A 20,229-nucleotide genomic window follows, 5' to 3' on the forward strand; every position below is an offset into this window, starting at 1 on the left:
AGGGTAAAGTGGGAAAAAAATGACGCGAAACTAAGAATGGGTTTCGGCTTTTTAATAACTAGTTGTTGGACCGCGCGCGGCCCCCCAAGATATTGAAATTAGTCCGTAAAATTAAATCAGGAAAGGAGAAAGTGAAACAAAGAAAATAAATTGGAAAAATATGTAATTACCAAGGCTTGAACCTAGGTTGTTTGAACAAGCAACATAGAACATTTAAAGGGAAGGAATGAAAAATAAAATTCTCAGTAATAGTGAATTTCACCATTTTGTGACTCATAACCATAGATAAAAAATGCGGTATCGGTCACTATCGCGGGATCGGTCGCGGAGTCTCGGTAACGGAAATGATGCGTTAGTCGCGGACCGTGTCGCGGTTGTCGCGTAGGAATTGGAAAAAGAAGCCCCATGTCAGCCTCACTCACTACCTACCCTAGTCCCCCTCCCTTAAATCGTACACGTGACATAATTAAATGATTACTTTTGTCTAGCTTCTCTCTTCTCTCTTGTTTTAGCTCTGAAAATGGAGTTCTCTACTCTATTTCAGTGGAGTTTCTCCATTTCTTTCCTTTTTCCTTTTCTTTTTGCCGAAAACCTGGGGAATTCGGCTGAAAACCGATTAGATGTGAGGCTAATAACGTTTAATGCGGACAAAATTCGTTCGGATCGGTTGAACCGACCGAGATATCACCGTTTTTAAAAACACCTTGACAACTCGGGATATCTCGTATCGCCAGCCTCCAAAACCTAGTTAACTCGAGCGATACGAGTTAACTCGGGCCAATTTTTACACCATGCTCATAACACTATTCTTAAGCATAATACTCCAATAGTGAGTATTTTAAAGGTTTGAGAAGTAGAGGAGTTGGAGAAAAAAATATTTTAATTATTATTTTTAAAAAAGGAGGTCAATCATTTTGTCAGCTCCACATTGATTTTTTCTCTTCTATTACTTTATACTAAAATATACATTAGGAATGACAAATGTCACTTTCTGGTGTAATTTTTTCCTGGCAAAAATCCTATTTCCTAAAATATTGGATTGTAGAATATGACAATAATAGATACCACATAATAATAGTTTGCTTAAAATTATTTTGGAATTATTTTAGTCAAATCTGTTTATCAATAATGTAAAATATAGTATATTCAATATTTTAATTAAATTAACACAATAAGCATATAAAATACGGAGTATGAAGTACGTAATATGTAGTATATGACGAAATTTTCATATTAGACGATTAAATAATGAGTATGCTCAAAATTTATTAATTATGTACTACGTATTTGTTTTAGGAGGATAAATTTTTATTAAAAATATGGTTAAATAATAATTTTAAAATATTTGTGCGTGTACGGGATATAATATAGTTTAGTATAATACATAGATAAACGCCCGAATTTAGAAACTATTGTAAACAGTGATTACTTAGGAATTACCCTCGTGCGAAGGGGTTCCTAAGTTTTTTCTCCTTACCTTTATATATATATAAAAAAAATACATAGATAAATATAGATAGTATAGATAGATAGATTGATTACTCCCTCTGTCCCGGAATACTTGAAACGGTTTGACTTTTTGCACTATTCACATAATTCACTTTGACCCTATTTTATTTCAAGTGTATGAAAACAAATGTTAATATATAATATATTGTTGGCTTCATCTTAATATATATTTTCAAAATATTAATATTTTATAAGTTTTTATAATATGTAGTTAAAGATATTGGTGGTCAAAGTTGTACATTGGCAAACGTGTCCAGTCGAATCGTTGCGAGTATTCCGGGACGGAGGGAGTATAAAAGTAAGGGCAATATTGGTAATGAATGAAATTCTATTTTGTGGGGTTCAAACTTCAAACCCAAATCTAGAGGATTCAAATGTTTTTTTTTTTTTGGATTTATACGTGGATAACAAATCCAAAAGAAAACAAATAGGCATTAGAAATTTTTTATTGCCACTTAAAGATAGACGTGGACATAGGTGGGCTTCGTGCCGGACCTACGTGCTTGGGCCTGAATCCTTCTCTCTCAACTCTCAACTCTCAAGTGTGTCAACAAAGCAAAAACCAGAAACAAACCGACTGCATTTCTCTTCAGTGCTTCACTGCTCCAAGACGACGAATTTCATCAACACCGCCTCCTCCGGCAAGGTGACGAGGTAATTCTCCTCCATCTCTCTCTCTCTTTCTCTCTCCTCCCGCTGCTTCTCTTTTCTTTCTTATTTCGAATTTTCCCTATTATTTCACATACATTGTTGACTTGTGCTTGCTGTCAAGTGGTGCTTGACCTCTCAAAAAACACACAACGTTAACTTTAAAGCTTGTTGTCAAGTTGATCAATAACTTGACAGAGGTCACATATGCATGTGAACAGTGAACCCTTGTTCATTTGGCTTCCTTGAGGTAATGATTAGTGGGGGAATGTGCAAAGATGAATTAGATGCTTTTAATTATTTTTGGATTTGGAAAACCGAATACAAAATCTGTTATTGGCGATTAGTCAAAGTGTTAATTATTTTGCCTAAATTTTCTGATTAATTAATTGTTACTTAATTTATGCTCATTACTTGATAATAGTATTTAAAAACTCTTCTCGTTTTACTTGTTTCATTTAACTAATTTTGTTAAAATAGGGAAGAAAAACGAGACAAATGGAGTAACGATAATGTCAATTAATAATATAAAAGATGAATAATTTTTTACCATTATCGATATTGTGTGTCAATAGTAAAATCTAGGGATGGTTAAATTTATTAATTGTGTAGGAGAGAGAATTTGATGTAGGATTTATGTAAAAAGTAGGTGAGAGAGTATGGTGACCTTGAGTCAGGGCTGTGGAAGAGAAGAAAAATAAGGGTTTAAAGTAAAGGGTGAGTCAAGTTAGTGGAAGATAGGTGGAAGAAAATGAAGGATATGGTCCAGAACACATGCCATAGCGCCGGATTTTTTTTCCGGAACCTATACTTTACCGCCGGAAAGTGTTTTCGTAACTTATGGCCAACATGCCAGAAGGTATAATTTCGGAATTAGCAAAGTTCTTCTAAAGAGTTAGAAATAGCAGTGGAAGTAGTTGTAAGGGTAATCAATAATTAAGCAACAAAAGGAGATCATTTAATTGAAATTTAACATAAATAGTTTATCTTAGCAAGGAGGAAAAAAAATGTTCTTAAACAATGGGGAGTATTAGTGAAAAAGAGTCCGAGGAAGGAGGGGAGAGCAAATGGCCGGGTATTATTTTTTTTTTCCATAAGAGAATGGTGATCGAATAGTTTAGAAATAGGGTATTTGGTCCATCCTGCATTTAGGTTTTCTTTTACTGCATTTAGTACTTGCATTTCTATATTTATTGATTCCATCAGACATTAATAGTGAATCTCAATCGTGCGGGTACTTCAACTTTACAATTGTATTATTTTATTCCTTGTATTGAATCTCAAATTTTACTGAATTTATCGATGATAGAAATTTAGTTTATCATTACAAATTTCAATTGCTGAATTTAGTTTTTAACGATGATAAAATTGCATTATCAGGTGATCTGCTGTTTTCTGAATTAATAAGTTCAGAAATAACGTCATAATGGAAGAGCAGATCGAAGAAAATAATTACCATCTCCGGGTTGCGTGCGCCTATATGGCGGTTACTCATGGCCCCCCCACTCTTAAACTCTGGGGCATTACCAGTACCGAGAGGGCGAGAATAGATGTAGCTGTTGGTAATTTCATATCTGCTGAAAGTATGAGTTTTAACCGGGCAGTTGAACGTATCCAAGATACAATTAAGTGGCGGTTGGATAAATCTGATGATAGTATTGGGGCTGCTGCTGTTGGTAGATTTTGTACTAGCTGGATACATCGCCAAGACCCAGAAACTACACAAGTGTCCTGTTATGTTGAGTTATCCAACTGGGATTTGGTGGACGATTTTGAGATTCCTTGGATAGCGGGGTTTGAAACACTGATCGGGGATATTACACTACTTCCTACGACATCTATTTACCTGATCGTCAAAATTGCTAACCCGAATCCCAAGATTATCAATGCTTACCGAAAAGTCAAATCCCATTTCCCAATCATCCGAGAAGAGTTGTTTGTTGGCAGCAACTATCTGGGACTGGGACTGGGACGGTTTTTGTTGGGGAGTACCGTGACCCCGGCTTCTCTAGCACATTTCGTGCTCTTCAGGTAAGTTCGGCAACTTTTTATATTATTTAATACAAGTATTTATTTTTTAATTGAAAACAGTTATTATTGGAAAGTAATTACTTGAGCTCCGTTTTCTTGATTGGCTGGAGACTATATATAGGGAATCAGTTAGGTCCTATCCTGTACATTCACTCTCCTGCTTATCATTCCTACTCTACACATTACAATGTGTTTAATGTCAACTATACTAGGTACTATACAATTCCTATAGCTATTTTTCCTAGGTTGCCAAATCTTATATACAGTAGCAGCAATGGCAGCGTATAACACCTTCTTTCTTGTCATCGATTCCTTGGGAAGAGGACCGAAACATGCCACTGAAAGACTCTACTGGTTAAAATAGATCTGATAATGGTACGAAGCCAGAGGCAGCTCTGTTTGGAAAAAACAGCATTTAAGCAACCGCTTTTTTTTAATTAGGGCGAAAGGTGCACGTCCTTGTACAATGCTCAAGGCTCTAGGCCGAGCACTCTTCTCGATCCAATCCAATTTGTGGGTGCTCACGAGGAATGGAAAGAAACATATTCTATTTGATCTCCATTTCAGCATCTGGTGCAGTCCTTTCATTCCACAATTGACATCCGATCCATTTCAGCATCTGGTGCAGTCCTTTCATTCCACAATTGACATCCAACCAACTCATGGTGCTGATTGCACTCAAAGAAAAGATGTCCGTGAGACTCACTGGAATTCCCACATATTAAACAATCCTCTGTCTGTCTAATTCCCAGTCTTTTTTACTTTTCTTTAGTTTGCAGCCTTCCAAGGACAGCTAACTAGAGGATAAATTTGTGTTTGGGGAGAGAAATACTATTCCAAACATATCGGCGCCAATGTGCCTCATCAGCTTGATGGTTATCACTGACTTTCTTGTAGATCTTATGAATTGACTACTTCTGAGTCTCATGCCACTGTTGCATTTTGATTGCAATTTATTTCTCACTTTACACAAATATTTGACTGTCCAACTAGCTCCTACAAGTGGATTATAGGTCCATCAGTTTCCACCTTTAATGTAGACATAGTGTATCCACCTAACCCATAAATCATCTTTTTTGGCTCCAATATTTCATACAAACTTGCCTACTGCAACTTTATTCCACAATATGACATCTCTAACACCAAGTCACCAATACCACCATACTTTTTGGAAGTGCAGACCCTATCAGAGCTTACATAGCCAGGTGTGTTATTATTTGCATCACCTTTCCTGAGAAAACTTCTGCAGATGCTAATGATTTTCTGTAGATCAGCTTTTGGCAAAAGGAAAATCTGAGCCCAATAGCTGTGAACACTAATCAGAACAGAGTTTATTAGTTGAACTCTCCTTGCAAAGGAGAGGTTCCTTGTACTCCAGGTCCTGATCTTAAACACCATTTTTTCAACCAACTTTTCACAGTCGGCTGCTCTGAGCTTTGGAGTACAAATAGGCACCCCTAGGTACCTAAAAGGAAACACTCCGGTGCTAAAACCTGTCGAATCAGCCATTCTTGTAACCTCTCCAGCATCCATACCCACATTGTATATCTCAGACTTGCATTTGTTGGCATAAAGGCCAGAAGTGGAGGAGAAAAGTTCTAGACCTTGGAGCAATAAGTAAGCAGATTTTACTTCACCTTTGCAAAAGATTAAAAGATCACCTGCAAAGCAAAGATGTTGATCCTTAAGTCATTACACCTCGGGTGGAACTTAAACCCTTCCAGATTCCCAACATACTTCAAGATCCTAGTTAGGTAGTCCATACAAATGACAAAAAGTAGAGGTGACATAGGATCACCTTGTCTCAAGCCTCTCTTAGTAAGAACTATCCTTTTAGGGAGCCATTGATCATAAGAGAGAACTTTGGGGTAGTGATGCATTTCATGACAACATTTGACAAAATGGACTGGAAAATGACCCAAGAGCATTTCTTTTACAAACTCCATTCCACGGTGTCATAAGCTTTCCTAATGTCTATCTTCATCAAACATCCTTTCTGACCTTGTTTCTTCTTGTACCCCTTTACCAAATCCTGACATAAGAGCACATTATTCATAATATTCCTTCCTACCACAAAAGCACTTTGGGAAGGAAAAATGATATCGGGGAGTACCAATTTGAGCCTTTCACAGATCAACTTAGTTATTATCTTGTGCAAAACAGTGCAGCACACAATTGGCCTATAATCACCTAAAGATGTCGGACTTTTTACCTTAGGCACCAACGTGATAATGGTGTTATTGATTTCTGTCAGCAGCTTGCCATTTCTAAAGAAATCATGAACAACTTTGACAATATCGGGCCCCACCCTTTCCACGCATCCTTGAGGAACTGGCTTCCGTACCCGTCCATACCTGGCGCTTGGTCACCGGGTATGGAGAAGAGGGTTCTTTTTATTTCAGCCTCAGAAAACTGAAGATTGAGTATATTTTGTTGGTCTGCATTAAGAATGGATTCTTGAGCCAAAATACTGTTTTCAACGTGGCTTATGTTGTTCAAACATGACCCCAACATCTCATCATAGAAATTTAGAAAAGCTTGACTTACATCAACCTCTGAATTGACCCAAGAACCATGTCTATCTTGCACAACATTAATTCTGTTTGACATCTCCTGATTTTGATGCTCTGGTGAAAGAAATGAGTGTTGTCATCTCCCTCCTGCACCCATCTCAACTTTGCCATCCTGTCTCAAAAAAGAAATATAATTAGCATGAGCAATGTGATGCTCACGTCGCTTTTCGTTTTCTACATCAGCAAGTTCTTGATTATCAAGCTGAAACTGTTGTTGTTGCTCCAACATATCTTGATGGGTTTTTGTATCAATCACTGCTAGGTCACCCCTTTCCTTATTCATTTATTTAAAGACTGGTTTCAAGTTCTTCAGTTTTTGGACAACTGAAAACATTACACAACCTCTAATATTCTCTTGCCAAACTCTTTTAACCTTTCCTAGGAATTGTGGAGTTTTACACCAATGTTAAAAAATTTAAAAGGTCTTTTCCCACTACTCAAGGGATAGACTCTTAAAAGAGGTGGACTATGATCATAGTCCCCCTCTGGCATGAAGGACACTTCAGCAGTAGGTAAAAGATCTTTCCAAGCATCATTTGACACAGAACACTCTCCTGCCATCACCTTGCTTATTATTCCATGTGAAATAATTCCCAGAAGCTTTTATGTCGGTAACTGAACAGTAATCCATGCTTTCCCTCATCGGTCTTACCTCATTCAATCTCACTGGTTGAGCAACTCTTTCCTCTAGGTTCATAACAACATTACAATCCCCCATAAGAAGCCAAGGACCGTGTACCTTATCAGCTAAGCTACATAGCCCGTAAAACATCTCTCTCCTTTTTCTCATTCAACCCATACACAAAAGTGCATTGGAACTTAGTTTTCCATTAACGGCAGCCACCTTGCAATGAATAAGTTGACTAGTACATCTAACAATATCCAATGTAAATGCAGAAGGATGCCAACCAATTAGGATTCTGCCATTCCCATGCCAGGCATTGTTGGTGGTAATACACCACCCTGGACACAAATTTAAGTACAAGGCACCCATAGAATGTGCCTCGATGTCTCAAGGAGGCTAAACAGTCTTACTTGATGCGAGAGCAAGAAATTCCTCACCTCACATTGCTTATTTCTACTGTTTAACCCCCTCAAGTTCCAACAAAGTACATTATCCATGAAGGGTAGGAGGTCCCCTTCCCCACCTTCATTCAAATCAACCACAGGTTCATACTCCTCTTGGTCAGAATTCATGTTCTCACTGTCAGAACTTTGCAACACCTCATAAGGATTACTAGCTTCAACAATATGCTGACAATTGCTAGATACGATAGGCAATCTGACACTCGGGCCTTGCTTCCTTTTCTGATCCACTTGGAAACCATCAGTGCTAGGTCGTGCAATTTGAGCTTTGACCACCCATATCTTCTTTTGCTTCTTCTTAGTGGCACATTTGTCTGGAGTATGGCCTATCCCTTTGCAAACTTCACAAACTGTTGGTTTCCACTCGTAGGATACTTTTTGTGCAACCTCTACCCCCTCAGTGTTCACATATACAACCTGGTCAGGAAACTCTTGGTTCATGCTAACCTCAACAAGCACTCTAGCAAATTGCAATTTGTCCTTGTTTTTTGTAGCTCGGTCCATTTTCACAGGTTTACCAATAATGCCAGCAATTTTGTAAATACACTTCTCAGCCCAATACAGAAAATTGAGCCCAGGAAGTTGTACCCATATAGGATCAGTTTTGACATCTTCCTTATGGACATCAATGTCAGGATTCCATGATTTAACCATTAGAGGCTTCTTCAAAAAACTGAAAACCCTATTTAGAACCTTGCTGTTGCTCTCCATGCTTTTAAATCTGACCAAGAAAATTCCCCTCCCTATAATGGCAAATTCATCAATTCCATATTTTCCACAAATTCGATTGAAATACCCTTCCATAATATGCAAAGGAGGATTTACCCCAATAACATAACAGTAAATAGAAGATTCCCAGAAATTAATTTCTTTTTCTAATACTCTAGATTAATTTGCACTTTTGGGATAGATTTCTCAATGTCACGCAAACATACCAGCGTCGCTACTAGTAATTGCAACAGCATCAAACTCATATGAGAGATTGTGGGTCTTAGAATTACCTCCAATTTCTTCATTTTCGTGAATTCGGCTCTGGGTTTTTTTCATGATTGTCAGACACTCAGTAAGCTTTCTTTTCTCTCGTTTGATGTTGCAAATCAGTTAAAGATTCTTCTGGTGATAGAATATTACCATCCGGAAAATCTTGAACTTCTGGGTTTCCTGGGTTTCGGATTAGCAATGGCGGAACACCTTTTAATTCAGGAATTGGTTTACATATGTGTAAACTTTCCTTAGTCTGTTTCTTGGCCTTGTTAAGGCCTTAGTTTGTTTCTTCCCTTTGTTTTGTGAGGAGTGATGGTGGAAAGACGTTTAAAAATTTTCCGAAATCAAAATGGTTGAGTTTGATATGATATATATTGGAATGATACACTCTTTCATGGAATCATAACAATTTTATTTTGTTTTGTAATCAGGTCTTTGAGCGTGCCTCTTGTTCCTCGTGCTTTTGGCGGTGTTGAAGATGAAATTGCTGATCGTAAGTATGATGGGCATATTGATGTTGAAAATGCAACAAAGCAGACAATCGACTTCTTTGGCCTCCAGGTTTGTTGTTTAATAATTTAAGATGTTTATATCCTGTGGCAGATCAGAACTTTTGCTATTGTGGGGGCAACTTTACATGTTCTTATGCCAGCCAGTAGAGGTTTTTTTTTTTTTAAAAAAAATTTTTTTTATTAATTACCCCAAAATATTCATTGATAAAACTTTTAAAATAACAAAAATATATGTGTATGAATTACTCCGTATATTTTAGTTTGGTCAATGACATAATTCATCCAACATTAATTAATTCCAACTCAACAAATGTAAAAAAATTATTACTCCCTCCGTATTTTATGAAATCATGCACTTTGTCACAATGTAAAGAGGGTGAGTTGATCTTATTAAAATATGATATAAGTGGGGTAAGTAAAACAATTGTAATAAAAAATAATGAGGGTATTAAATCAATTGGTAGTATTGATTTAGTAATTACTCCGTGCTTTGCAAAATCACACCGCTTAACAGATTTGATTAGTTTACTTCGTACAAAACAAAGAAAAAATTGGAGATTTCAACAATTAATTGCCCACAAATCCACAACCATGGAAAAAAGAAAGTTTATTCAACTAGAGAAAGAAAAACAAATTAAACACAATTATTTTAGAACTCTAGAGTATCTAAAACCGTCTAGTATTATTCGAAAGTGCAACTTAGTTAGAAACTGTCAGTCAGTCTTTAGGGAAACGAAGGAATATATATATATATATATAGGGCTTATACAGTCAGTATTCTGTAATCTAAGTTGTCAAAGACTAACTATATTGGGCTTATGTTTATTGGGCTAGTTAATTAAAGCAAGGCAAAGCTGTATAGACTGTATAGCAAAAACCGCAAATTTTTGGCTATACCCGGGTACAGTCAAAGCTGGCTGTACCCCCATCCAAAACGATGTCGTTTTGTGTTGTTTAAAATGAACATTAATATATTGGTACAAAAATGAACATTTACTATTTCGGAAATGAACAATTATTTATTTATTTGGAATGAACATTTACTATTTTGGAAATGAACATTTATTTATTTATTTGGAATGAACATTTACTATTTTGGAAATGAACATTTATTTATTTATTTGGAAATAAACTACAAAAATGAACATTTACTATTTCGGAAATGAACATTTACTATTTCGGAAATGAACATTTATTTATTTATTTGGAATGAACATTTACTATTTTGGAAATGAACATTTATTTATTTATTTGGAAATAAACAATATAGGCGCTTGAAAAAACATAAAAGACCAATGAAGTGAACAATTTCATTATGATCATTAACCATATATTTATTGTGAACAAACAAATAAACAAGAAAGAACAAATAATTCAACAAAAAAGAACAAATAATATAAAAAAGAACATAAAATTCCAGAAAAAAGAACAAACAATACAACAATTATGAACAATTTTATGATGAATTTTAAAGCCAATTGAAAGAATAAACAATACAACAAGAAAGAACAAACAATAAAGCAGATAATTATTATGAACAAACAAATAAACAAGAAAGAACAAATAATTCAACAAAAAAGAACAAACAGTATAAAAAAGAACATAAAATTCCAGAAAAAAGAACAAACAATACAACAATTATGAACAATTTTATGATGAATTTTAAAGCCAACATGAAAGAACAAACGATACAACAATAAGTTTGATGAATGAATTTAAAAAACAACAAGAAAGAACAAACAGTACAACAAGAAAGAACAAACAATACAAAAAGAAAGAATAAAAGATTAATGAAGAGTTTAATTATGAACATTAACCATATGATTATTATAAACAAACAAATAAACAAGAAAGAACAAACAATATAAAAAAGAACATAAAATTCCAGAAGAAAGAACAAAAAATACAACAATTATGAAAATTTGATGATAAATTTAAAAAACAACATGAAAGAACAAACAGTACAACAAGAAAGAACAAACAGTACAATAAGAATGAACAAACAGTACAATAAAAAAGAACAAACAGTCGACAAGAATGAACAAACAATTCCAATATGAGCGCGTCATTTTTGGGGGTACAGCCAGAGCTGGCTGTACCTGGGTATAGCAGTTAGCGATTGAGCAAAAACATTGTTAAACCTTTGGGGGGCCAGGCCCACTCCTGCCCCTTCAAAGGTCCGCCACCGTCTGTATGTGATATATATTTAAGAAATTATTTTATAGTGATTAGCATATGAGCTATAATTTTGATGTTTATGGGAAATAATAAATTTTGTAGGGGACTCGCATGAATGTAAGTGCCGTCGTAGTCGGATGGGACATTACTTTTTCCATGAAGTTTTCTTATTCGGTCAATCCTAACTACCCGGTGTACTTGGTCGAGAAGATGGAGATATATAATGATTGTATAAACAAACCTGATTTTGTAGTTCAAGATGGGAAGATATTGAGGAGCTTTACACTCCCTGCAGATGGATGTATTACTATTACAGTAGAAAATGCAAGTTTTTGTACCAAAAAGTTGGTATACCTGTGTGTTTGTGTGTAGTGAGGTCTTGGTTTTACATTTTGTTTTGTTAGAGCTACTTCGTACTCCCATATTTTTCTGTGGTTAAAAAAGGTTTTGGTTCAAGTGGTAAGCAGCTTGATGTCGCTTAAGGGAGGTCTCGGGTTCGAGCCTCGCCGTATGCAGAAACTCTTGTTGGGAGACTCACCCACCATAAGCAAGGTGTGCGACACGGGTCGGATCCGGATGTAGTCGGAGCTAAGCTCCGGTGAACCGGGTGTGCTATGCGTAAAAAAAAAAAAAGGTTTTGGTTCTTTGTAAACAGACTTGTGTTATTCGAGATATTGTGGTGTCACTTTGTCAGGGTTAGTGTATATATTTGTTTAAACTTTCATTTGTTCTTATTTCTTTCTTGCTTTAACAACCACTTGGCATTTCAGCTTCAACTACTGCTTACTGCTACAATGCTGCAAATGTCATTTAGGAATTTGTTTTTCTGATTGTATTATGCTAAACTAATGCCTAACACTATCTGGTCCGGCAATAAGACTAGTCTCGAGCATGTAATATTTCCTTACATGTGGCTCATAATTGGTTTGGGTGTGTATCATCACGATTTCCACACCGAATCATTATAAACTAAACAAAAAAACAAGAAATCACAAACAATAGTAGGAAAATGAACTACCAAACTACCAAAGATATGGTAATACAATTTTACGCGTGTTATCTTCATCGTATTTTTATTGCTTTTGGAGTATTACTTTTGCAACCCATTGAGTTGTGGTAGATTCTAATAAGTTCAGAAAAGTGAAAATCAGGTGATAAAAAACGCAATATATGCAATAGTGAAAGTCTTCTTTAAGACTGAGATATAGTGTTTTTTATTTTTATCAAGCCCATTTAATTACGTGAAGTACTGAAATTCTTAAACCCTTCAATTGTTTTTATTATGATGTTCATAAAAAATTGAGTACCTTTCATGACTTCTCTGTTCTCCCCGAACTTTTCTAAAATTTAAAGGATCCTAATTAAAAAAATTCTAGATCCCCAAATAGGGCGGGACAAAGTTAAGTTTTATTCAGATTAAAAGATGATAAAATTAATGTGTACAATTCAAACTTTGATAGAATTAATTCACTTTCATATATCGAATACGAGTTTGTTTTAGGTTCAAAAGTTCGAACGAGTCTGTTTTACAAAGTCTAAAAGTCAAATGATTACGGACTTATAAATGGAGCACTTATTTAATTTTTAGTCCGGTTAATTTTTGTGGTCAATGTTGGATTACTTGGAGTCTTGGACAGTTGGACCAAATACAGATATTGACATTTAGAGGGCCTGAATAAGAGTATTCAGTTCACCCAAATGGTGGCTGAGGAGAGGAGAGAGAAAATGGCGCCCGCCATTACACTAGCTTCTTCAGCATCAGACGCTAAAACTCCATTTCTACACCTTGAAGAAGAAGATACCGTTGATGGCGCTGTCGACTATAAAGGAAGCCCTGCAATTCGATCCAAACATGGCCGTTGGAGATCCGCTTCATTCATCATTGGTCAGTGAATCACCCCACCTAAATTCTTTCCAATTGCATCAAAATCTATTACTTTTGATTAATTATCACCTTCCTCAACGTCAATTTTACAGAATTTTTATGGTTTTTTTAAAATTGTTGTTGGTAGGGGTGGAAGTTGCAGAGAGAATTGCATATTATGGGATAACATCAAATTTGATCAGCTATTTAACTGGACCGTTGGGGCAGTCAACAGCTACTGCGGCAGCAAATGTGAACGCTTGGAGTGGATTTGGGTCTCTTTTCCCTGTAATTGGTGCGATTATTGCTGATTCTTTTCTGGGTAGATATCGCACCATTGTTGTGTCTTCCTTCATTTACATCTTGGTTAGTCTTTCTTATTCTTATCTTTTTATTTTTGTTGGAATTTTTATTTTTGGAATACTTTCGGAGCTGATAATTAAGGCAATATTATAATCATGATTATAAATTAGATTAGTTTTGCAATGATGTTGATATTTGTAGCAACTTTTTGATATGAATGTCTGATTGTAAATGAATACTATAGGGATTTTATAAGAAGTTTGGACTGTGGATTTTTATTGGTGTTGATGTCATTACTAGCAAGATTCTATTTTTTGGATTCGGTACTAATTTTTTTAATTGTGTCTACTATTTTTGGCTAAAGGACTAAAGAAGTCTTTTAGTTACTTTAATTTGTTTTGAATGATCATGGCCAGTCTTATTAATTTCCCACCAAACTATGTTAATGGGATGCCCACTTTGTGGCTTTTGAAGTAGGATATTCAGGAAATGGTTCTTTAAGTTTGCAACTAAAGCCTCATATAATGGTATGCCGCGGACTCTGTGGTAGTGGTACCTTTCAACTTGTAGTAGATCCTTTTGATGATTCTGAATTCAGAGTTCAAGCCCTTGGTTATTGAATTTGGATGACAAGTCCAAGAAATTAGTGAAGTTGAGGAAATGCTCACACCCATGATGGTTGTTAATGTAGTGATGTAGCTGATTGTTAGTGCTTGATATATTCGTTTGAGTTAGATGAGACAAAGATAGGTTTTGCATCATATGTCGTCCCTAGGGAACGCCAACCAACCAAATATTTTATTTTCTCACCAAGTGAGGTCAGTTACACGTGTCGCTTTCAGACATCTGGCATCTGATTCTGTCTGAGATGCTTAGTTATGATATACGGAGTACTTGTTATCATACTTCCAACACCAACCCATTTCTTCTTAGCAGTTATACTCGGTAAATATCACCTGTTATATCCCACGGAGTAGATTGGAACATCATACACTGCCCTACTACTTTGCATTGAGGAGTCGAGAAAAGGATATTTTAGTGGAATGTTTTCTGTACCACTTAATATAAGAGACATCATTGAAAAGCTTCTGAATGTTGACTTTCAAATTTGTTGGTATTGCCTGTGCATTTTAAGAAGCTTATAGAATATAAACTCGTTCTGGTTTGCACATGTAAGTAGTTTAATATTCGATGGCCATCTATTCAGCTCATTTTCTGAGTGACTGAGTCAGTGAATGGCTTGGCCTAATCTGAGCTTTCATTGTTTTACGGTTATACATTAGACTTTCTGTTCACTACCGGTTATATCCCTCAACAACATGCTTTGCCTTTATGTACCTCTGGTCATCCCTGCTTCAATAACTTCTGATGACACTAATTGAATGAGACAAGTATATTATTCACTTCTTGGTGTTGAAAAGAGTTTCTGATGATATTACATTAGTAATGCACTTACAGTGACTTATTGGAGACTTATATATTTTCCACTCGCCCTGCTGCAGCAATGCAACTGGTTTTCTTCTTGTAACATTTCCTGCTTGTATTTTCTTCCTCGTTTCATAAAAGGTGTGTCTTTATTTCATACTAGTGTGAGATTACTCGAATCTAAACCTATGTTTTTCATTTGAAGGGGCTAGGCTTGTTAACTCTTTCAGCTGTGCTGCCTTCCACCAATTCATTTTCTTACCAAACAATTTCAATATTTTTCTCTCTATATCTTGTGGCCATTGGGCAATCTGGTCATAAGCCTTGTGTCCAAGCTTTTGGAGCAGACCAGTTTGATGGACAAGATCCCGAGGAAAGCAAAGCCAAAAGTTCATTCTTCAATTGGTGGTACATGGGCATGTGTCTTGGTCCATTGCTAGTAATATCCGTCTTAAACTACATTCAGGATAATGTTGGTTGGGGCCTTGGATTTGGGATTCCTTGCATCATTATGACAACTGCTTTAGTGATATTTTTCCTTGGGAGTAGGACCTATAGGCATGTCGTTACAAGTGAAGAACGAAGTGCATTTATGAGGATTGGAAGAGTGTTTGCCGCAGCTGCAAGGAATTGGCGTATAAAACAGTCAACAATTGATGTCGAAGAGGAAGCTCAGGGATTCTTTCCTTTCCTTGGCTCTGAACAATTCAGGTAAAGATATAGTTCTTGCTATTGTCACTCTTGTTATCTCTAGATGTTTAGTCTGTCTATTCATGTAGAACTTTGTTTTCGTAACAAGTCTAGCAACTATTAAAGTGGTAACACATAGTAGAGTACAGATACAAATGGCGGAAGGGGTTTAATTAATGTCCTTTTTTCATTGAGGAAGGAGAGTTGAGAGCTTGCACTTTTTGATTATGGGGCAATCTGTAGTCAACAAAACTCCCCATTTCAGCCTTCGACATTGGGCTGGACCACATCTTTGGACCAAAAAAAACTGCCTGAACCTGAATAAATCGAACCGGGACAAACGGGTGTAAGGCAAAAAGAAATGGTCTATGATGCAATCCAGCCTGGGCCAACTACAGAAAACCGTCACAGTCCGTACCATTAATTTCTTTTTAATATCGGATGGGGCTATACTTGATCAGCTCTATTGTTTGTCCCAAATAAATTTCAGATAGCAACGGATATAGTGTTCATTTCTGGTCGGGCAATGAATGTGTTGGCACTTTTTGTGTGTGATGGTTAGCTCCTCAGTTTTTCTCTGTCCCTGTTAATTTACTTTCAAAATCAGCAACCAAGCGTTCTGTCTTAAATGTTGGTTCTAATATCAATTGCAATTTCGTTTTGACTTAATTAGTTCATAATCCAGCATACCCTTGCCAAGAAATTTATGTTTATAAAGACTTTCTTGTTTCCATTCTTTTAACAGGTTCTTGGACAAAGCTTTGGTTGCTACTAGTAGTTCTGATGATGACAGCAAAGCTTGTAGTAAGAGCGAGGTCGAAGAGGCAAAGGCAGTACTGAGATTATTCCCTATATGGGCAACCAGCATTGTATATGCTATAGTCTTTTCACAATCCTCAACTTTTTTCACAAAACAAGGGCTTACCATGGATAGATCATTAGGGTCTAGTTTCACAGTCCCACCTGCTTCATTGCAGTCATTTATAAGCCTTTCCGTTGTCCTTTTTATTCCCATCTACGACCGCATCATAGTTCCAACAGCAAGGAATTGTACCGGGAAACCTGCTGGAATAACTATGCTACAAAGAATTGGAACCGGGATGTTTATTTCCGCCATGTCAATGATAATCGCAGCTATAGTTGAGAAGAAACGTCTCGAAACTGCATTAGAACACGGACTGGTTGATATGCCGAATGCAACAGTACCAATGAGTGTATGGTGGTTGGTCCCACAGTACGCGCTGTTTGGTGTTTCAGACGTTTTCACCATGGTTGGTTTGCAGGAGTTTTTCTATGACCAAGTTCCTACGGAGCTGAGAAGTGTGGGTCTTTCCCTGTATTTGAGTGTGTTTGGGGTGGGAAGCCTTCTGAGCAGTTTGATGGTCTCCATCATCGACAAAGCGTCTGGTAGCAACGGTCGTGACAGTTGGTTTTCAAACAACCTAAATAGAGGTCATCTTGATTATTTTTACTGCCTTCTTGCTGGTCTTAGTGTCATAGAAATTACTCTTTTTGTGTATTTTGCAAAGTCTTACATATATAATAGGAAATCTGCTATATAGTAGTATGATAGGAGAAAAGCTTGGTATTAGATCCAATGTTCGATACACAGTCACTTCCATACTGTATCATGTAGCCTGTTGTATCTATTATGAGCTTCTGATGAGGCCTGAAGGAAGAAAAAAGACACAGGGTTAAATTGCTTTCCAAAATGTATAAAATTCTCAGTATAATGTTTTTAGGCAGTAACTCAAATACCCAGTAGTAATATATCTGGATTTTCTGTTTCTAGAGAAATATTTTCTGGCCCCTGAATAGGATTTTGAACATTTATGCCAGTGTTTTTAGGTTGAAGAGCAGAGTTGCACTACAAGTTTATGTATGATTTGTTAATCATCGAAATTTTACGGAATAGTAAGTCGTATTCTGAACTTATTTTAGTTGGTGAATTGAACATAATTTATAAAACCGTTATAACTTGAGTCGTCCGAGGCTGAATCGGAGTTGAATTTTACAAGTATTTGTTAGTTTTGACTTTTACAAGTATTTGTTAGTTTTGACTTCTATTATAGATGTCGTACTTTCGAATCCAGGAGTATGAATTAATTTTAACTTACAAAAATAAAATTTGTTTATTGGAGCAATTTCCAGTGCTTAACCAATCTACCTACAACGACTATAACTCTATAAACCTACAATTATACAGTACATTGCATTACTTGGGTGTTGGGTCCAAGCAAAAGCTGATGCTTGAACTTTTATACTGTATTTTTTTATTAGGAGAGAAAACTAGGTTAGACATGTCAGCGTAATGCAGGTGATAAGTGAAAGGGAGTCATCTAACGACGTGAACCAATGAAACAAATTTTGTATCTAGTGACAAAAGTTGATGGTTGATGAATGATGATGGTTGTATCATGTCAACATTCTTTGTACAATTAGCGAGTTATGTGAAATACTCTATTTTTAAGCTTCATTTCGAGCTATGTATGAACTACTCCATCCGTTCCGGAATACTTGACATGTTTTCCTTATCGGGCCGTCCCTTAATACTTGACATGTTTCTAAAAATGGAAATATTCTAATAATATTATATTATTATTTCTCACTCCACCCCTATTAACCCACCTACCCCCTACTCCATACAGAAAATAATTAAAAAATCAACTCCTACTCTCCCCCAACCCCACCCCTTTACACATTTCTCACTAACTATATTAAAATAATACCCCACTATCAACTACCCTACCTATTAAATTAAATAAGTCAACTCAAGTCCCTTAAACTCTGTGCCGATCAAACCGGATCGAGTATTCCGGGACGGAGGGAGTAGTTGTCTACCTTAAATCTTGAGATTTGTTAATATCTTCTTTTGTCCATCAACTTTCCTACTTCCAAATTGCAATTATTGCTCACTTGGAGCATTTTCTCATTTCCCAACATGCACACAAGTTGCCAATTTGTGCTGTGCCGGAGTATAATTAGTGAACATAAAGTCAACACGTTCACCTTACACCCGAGTATACAATACCATCTACAAGTAAGAGTAACATGGTTATAAGTTTACGATCAAAGATTTGTGTACAATAGGTCACGGATTCTCATTTAAACGTTGATACACAAATCTTATATATACTTGTGTTTCTCAACATCTTATATTCTTATTCCTATTATGATAATGTTTGAAGTTAGAAATAACAAAATAAATTAGTCTGGTTGGTAGAAGTGTTAATGATGCACTGTATTTGTGTGACAGTAAGATCTTACCTGTCATTAGAAAACACCATCAAGCGCTGCGCAATGATTGGTGCTTTTACAAGTAAACATAATCAATTTATTATTCTTCAAGACTTATTTCAGAAAGAACATTCTGTCCCTAATCTTTCATTAATACTATAAAATATACATCAATTAAGTATATAATCTCTATAACTTTGTAGTATATACGAGTGTTAATTATGTGTTTATTTGTTTCGTCAACTATTATATTAGTATTGACACGAAAATTACAAGTGGATTAGCTGTAAACAGTGTACATATAACATAATCCTTGGGCAATTAGTTCAATCAGTCCCCCCAATAAAGTCCTTGCCTTCTTGGACCATTTAGGTGGTATAAACTTTGTTGAATTTGTCCGCTTATCAGTCATGTTTAGCTGTTCATGCGCTATGATTTTGCCACTCAACCAAATGTGCATGCACAGCCTTAAAGCACCAGGTTATCGACATATGTAACGAGGAAGTCTTTGTCACAAGTGACTTGTGTCCATATGGACACAAGTGAGTACCAATACAGAATATGTTAGTACCAATACAAATTATGTGAATACCAATAACACAATATGACTTTGTATTGGTGGTACTTCTAAGCAATTTTACATTTTGGTACCGACTTATTATGTGTTGGTACTCAAGATGGTTGTATTTGGATCACTTGTGTCCATATGAACACACGCCACTTGAGGTTTAGAAACCCTCTGCACTTCACCCGTCTAGAAATAATTGTCGCATGTAATATTTAGAATGTTCGGAAAAATCACTAGAACTTTCTACTATGTATGAAATATGTCCGAAATATTACGAAGTACTACCTCCGTTCAACAATAGTGTATTGTTTCTCATTTGGGAACTATTCATCAACCAGCTTTGACAATCATTCTTTCACATTACGTAAGAATAAACATAGTCAAGTGATATCTTGTTTTTACTAGCTTACACGCAATTAGAGATATTAATGTTCAAGGGCGTATTGAAATATATGAAAAAAAGAAATGATGCAAGTATTGTGAAACGTATGCAATATTTGAGTAAAGAGGAGACCATGAAAATGGTTAGACTTAGACAGTTAGACCTGATCAAAGGCAGGTCGGCCGAGGGAATAAAATCTGCCCAATATGTCAGGCCGGGCCGGGCCAAATTTTGGACCA

General features: G+C 36.0%; 2 protein-coding genes across 4 annotated transcripts; both read left to right on the forward strand.

The window, feature by feature from the left end:
* Positions 1 to 1,990: 1,990 nt before the first annotated feature.
* Positions 1,991 to 13,295, forward strand: LOC110785447 (patellin-2). 3 transcript variants are annotated; one of them, XM_056837672.1, is made up of 4 exons: positions 1,991 to 2,163; positions 3,538 to 4,188; positions 9,263 to 9,392; positions 13,159 to 13,295. In XM_056837672.1, exons 2-4 carry the CDS (start codon positions 3,584 to 3,586, stop codon positions 13,198 to 13,200), a joined length of 777 nt encoding a protein of 258 aa, XP_056693650.1. In that variant the 5' UTR covers positions 1,991 to 2,163; positions 3,538 to 3,583; the 3' UTR covers positions 13,201 to 13,295. The 3 variants fall into 3 exon arrangements, with proteins under 3 accessions (XP_056693650.1, XP_021845584.1, XP_056693649.1); XM_021989892.2 differs by lacking the exon at positions 13,159 to 13,295 and adding an exon at positions 11,624 to 12,245 and having other exon boundaries at positions 1,995 to 2,163; XM_056837671.1 differs by lacking the exons at positions 1,991 to 2,163; positions 13,159 to 13,295 and adding exons at positions 2,873 to 3,016; positions 11,624 to 12,245.
* On the forward strand, positions 13,220 to 17,558 carry LOC110785438 (protein NRT1/ PTR FAMILY 5.10). Its single transcript, XM_021989885.2, has 4 exons — positions 13,220 to 13,406; positions 13,534 to 13,751; positions 15,319 to 15,824; positions 16,549 to 17,558. Exons 1-4 carry the CDS (start codon positions 13,220 to 13,222, stop codon positions 17,363 to 17,365), a joined length of 1,728 nt encoding a protein of 575 aa, XP_021845577.1. The 3' UTR covers positions 17,366 to 17,558.
* The last annotated feature ends 2,671 nt before the right edge of the window (positions 17,559 to 20,229 follow it).

The sequence above is a fragment of the Spinacia oleracea genome, chromosome 2 (genome assembly GCF_020520425.1).
Source record: "Spinacia oleracea cultivar Varoflay chromosome 2, BTI_SOV_V1, whole genome shotgun sequence".
NCBI classification, from domain to species: domain Eukaryota; kingdom Viridiplantae; phylum Streptophyta; class Magnoliopsida; order Caryophyllales; family Amaranthaceae; genus Spinacia; species Spinacia oleracea.

Coding starts and splice junctions, on each gene's coding strand:
- LOC110785447 (XM_021989892.2), top strand. CDS start 3,584: ATGGAAGAGCAGATCGAAGAAAATAATTACCATCTCCGGGTTGCGTGC. Junction 4,189..9,262: donor GCACATTTCGTGCTCTTCAG/GTAAGTTCGGCA, acceptor TTTTGTAATCAG/GTCTTTGAGCGTGCCTCTTG. Junction 9,393..11,623: donor TCGACTTCTTTGGCCTCCAG/GTTTGTTGTTTA, acceptor TAAATTTTGTAG/GGGACTCGCATGAATGTAAG.
- LOC110785438 (XM_021989885.2), top strand. CDS start 13,220: ATGGTGGCTGAGGAGAGGAGAGAGAAAATGGCGCCCGCCATTACACTA. Junction 13,407..13,533: donor ATCCGCTTCATTCATCATTG/GTCAGTGAATCA, acceptor TGTTGTTGGTAG/GGGTGGAAGTTGCAGAGAGA. Junction 15,825..16,548: donor CTTGGCTCTGAACAATTCAG/GTAAAGATATAG, acceptor TTCTTTTAACAG/GTTCTTGGACAAAGCTTTGG.